This window comes from Arachis stenosperma, chromosome 1 (assembly GCF_014773155.1).
Source record: "Arachis stenosperma cultivar V10309 chromosome 1, arast.V10309.gnm1.PFL2, whole genome shotgun sequence".
NCBI lineage: Eukaryota > Viridiplantae > Streptophyta > Magnoliopsida > Fabales > Fabaceae > Arachis > Arachis stenosperma.
The window spans coordinates 15432666-15434853 of NC_080377.1; the positions used below are offsets into that span (position 1 = coordinate 15432666).

At 44.6% G+C, this 2188-nt stretch overlaps 1 protein-coding gene across 1 annotated transcript; it reads left to right on the forward strand.

The window, feature by feature from the left end:
* Nucleotides 1-1297: 1297 nt before the first annotated feature.
* Nucleotides 1298-1669, forward strand: LOC130975981 (uncharacterized). The gene has a single exon (XM_057900693.1). It carries the CDS (start codon nt 1298-1300, stop codon nt 1667-1669), a length of 372 nt encoding a protein of 123 aa, XP_057756676.1.
* The last annotated feature ends 519 nt before the right edge of the window (nt 1670-2188 follow it).

A 2188-nucleotide genomic window follows, 5' to 3' on the forward strand; every position in this document is an offset into this window, starting at 1 on the left:
TAATCGTCCTCAGATGTTCCTCAGATCTAAAGTGATCAAAAGATGTCTAATACAATAGTAAATTATCCTATTTATACTAGACTAGCTACTAGGGTTTACATGAGTAAGTAATTGATGCATAAATCCACTTCCGGGGCCCACTTGGTGTATGTTTGGGCTGATCTTGATCTATCCACGAGCTGAGGCTTTTATTGGAGTTGAATGCCGAGTTATAGCGTGTTTCTGGCATTCAACTCTGGGTTGTGACGTGTTTCTGGCGTTTGACTCCAGACAGCAGCATGTACTTGGCGTTGAGCGCCACTTTACGTCATCAATTTCCGAATAAAGTATGGACTATTATATATTGCTGGAAAGCTCTGGATGTCTACTTTCCAACGCCGTTGAGAGCGCGCTATTTGGAGTTCTGTATCTCCAGAAAATCCATTTCGAGTGCAGGGATGTCAGAATCCAACAGCATCAGCAGTCCTTTTGTCAGCCTTTTTCAGAGTTTTGCTCAAGTCCCTCAATTTCAGCTAGAAATTACCTGAAATTACAGAAAAACACACAAACTCATAGTAAAGTCCAGAAATGTGAATTTAACATAAAAACTAATGAAAATATCCCTAAAAGTAGCTTGAACATACTAAAAACTACCTAAAAACAATGCCAAAAAGCGTATAAATTATCCGCTCATCAGAGACTCCCTCCTCCAGACGATTGGGCAAACCACTAATCATCGGTTACCCATCGTAACATTGGTGCCGTTGCTGGGACCCGAGAGATCAACCAGTAATGGCGAACGATTCACACGAAGATGGCCACACAGCGTCTGATTCTGAGTAAGAGAATCAGGATGTTGGAAACAACGACGCGGATATAGTCACCCACCAAGGGGTGACCAATTAGCATAGAGAGGGCACTTCTGGGTTGAAAGACCCAAAGGCAAACTCCTCTGAAGGGCGCGAATCAGGAAAGGACGAACAACCCCATGCAACTGATTTCATGGAATTATTCTACGGCCACCAAGGGTGCCTGGAGCAGTTAGAACAAGAACTGGAACAACAACGAGAGACAGAGAGAAATTTGAGGAACGAGATCGAGCAACAAAAGGAGCTTGAGAAAAAGCTTCTGAAGTTAGAATCTGCTCTCAAAGGTCGAAGCTCTCGCAGTGACCGAGAAGATTCTCTCCTGGGGAACTGATCCGTTCAGTGAGGATATAATGAGAGCAAAATTTTCAAAGAGCTTTAAAAGCCCTGATATGGACCTATACGATGGGACTACTGACCCAAAACATCACTGAAGCAATTTCAAAAGTCGTATGTACTTGTCTGATGCTTTTGATGCTACTCGCTGCAAGGCTTTTCCAACAACCCTTACTAAAGCAGCGATGAAGTGGTTCGACAGCCTCCCTCTAAGGTCGGTCACTATTTTCGACGACTTGTCTCGAAAGTTTATCATGCGGCTCTCTATCCAGAAGGACAAGGTAAAGCATGCACCGAGCCTCCTGGGTGTAAAACAGGAGGTCGGAGAACCTTTAAGGGATTACATGGAAAGGTTCAACAAAGAGTGTTTGGAGATTCAAGACCTACCCATAGAGGCAGTAATTATGGGCCTAGTAAATGGACTCCGAGAAGGCCCCTTCTCCCAGTCCATCTCGAAAAGGAACCCAACCTCCCTCAGTGATGTATAGGAAATAGCCGAGAAGTATATCAACATGGAGGAAAACGCCAAGCTCCGAGAGTCAAGCTGGCGACCTAGGCTCTCACACTTGTCAAAAGAGAAAGAGAAAGAGCCCAAGAAAAAGGAGGAAGTCGGCCCAGAAAGGCCTAGGAGATATCACTCCTATACTCCTCTGCGAGTTTCCCTAGTTGATATCTATAGGAAAATTTGCTATACTGAAAGACTGCCTCCCCCAAGGCCTATCAAAAAAAATAAAGGGGGGGGGGAGTCGTGGCGACTACTCTAAGTACTATAAGATATATGGTCACTCAACAAATGAGTGTTACGACCTGAAAAACGTGGTAGAAAAGCTGGCCAGAGAAGGTCGGCTAGATAGATATCTCGTAGAAAGGTCAGATCATCATGATAAGAGAAAGTGAGACGACAAGGATCGAAGAGATCCACCACTGCAGACCCCGGAAAAACATATACATATGATCTCGAGGGGATTCGGTGGAGGCGGCCTCACAAAGTCATCTCGCAAGAGGTA

Excerpts from the sequence above, each read along its gene's own strand:
- LOC130975981 (XM_057900693.1), top strand. The coding sequence starts at position 1,298 with ATGTACTTGTCTGATGCTTTTGATGCTACTCGCTGCAAGGCTTTTCCA.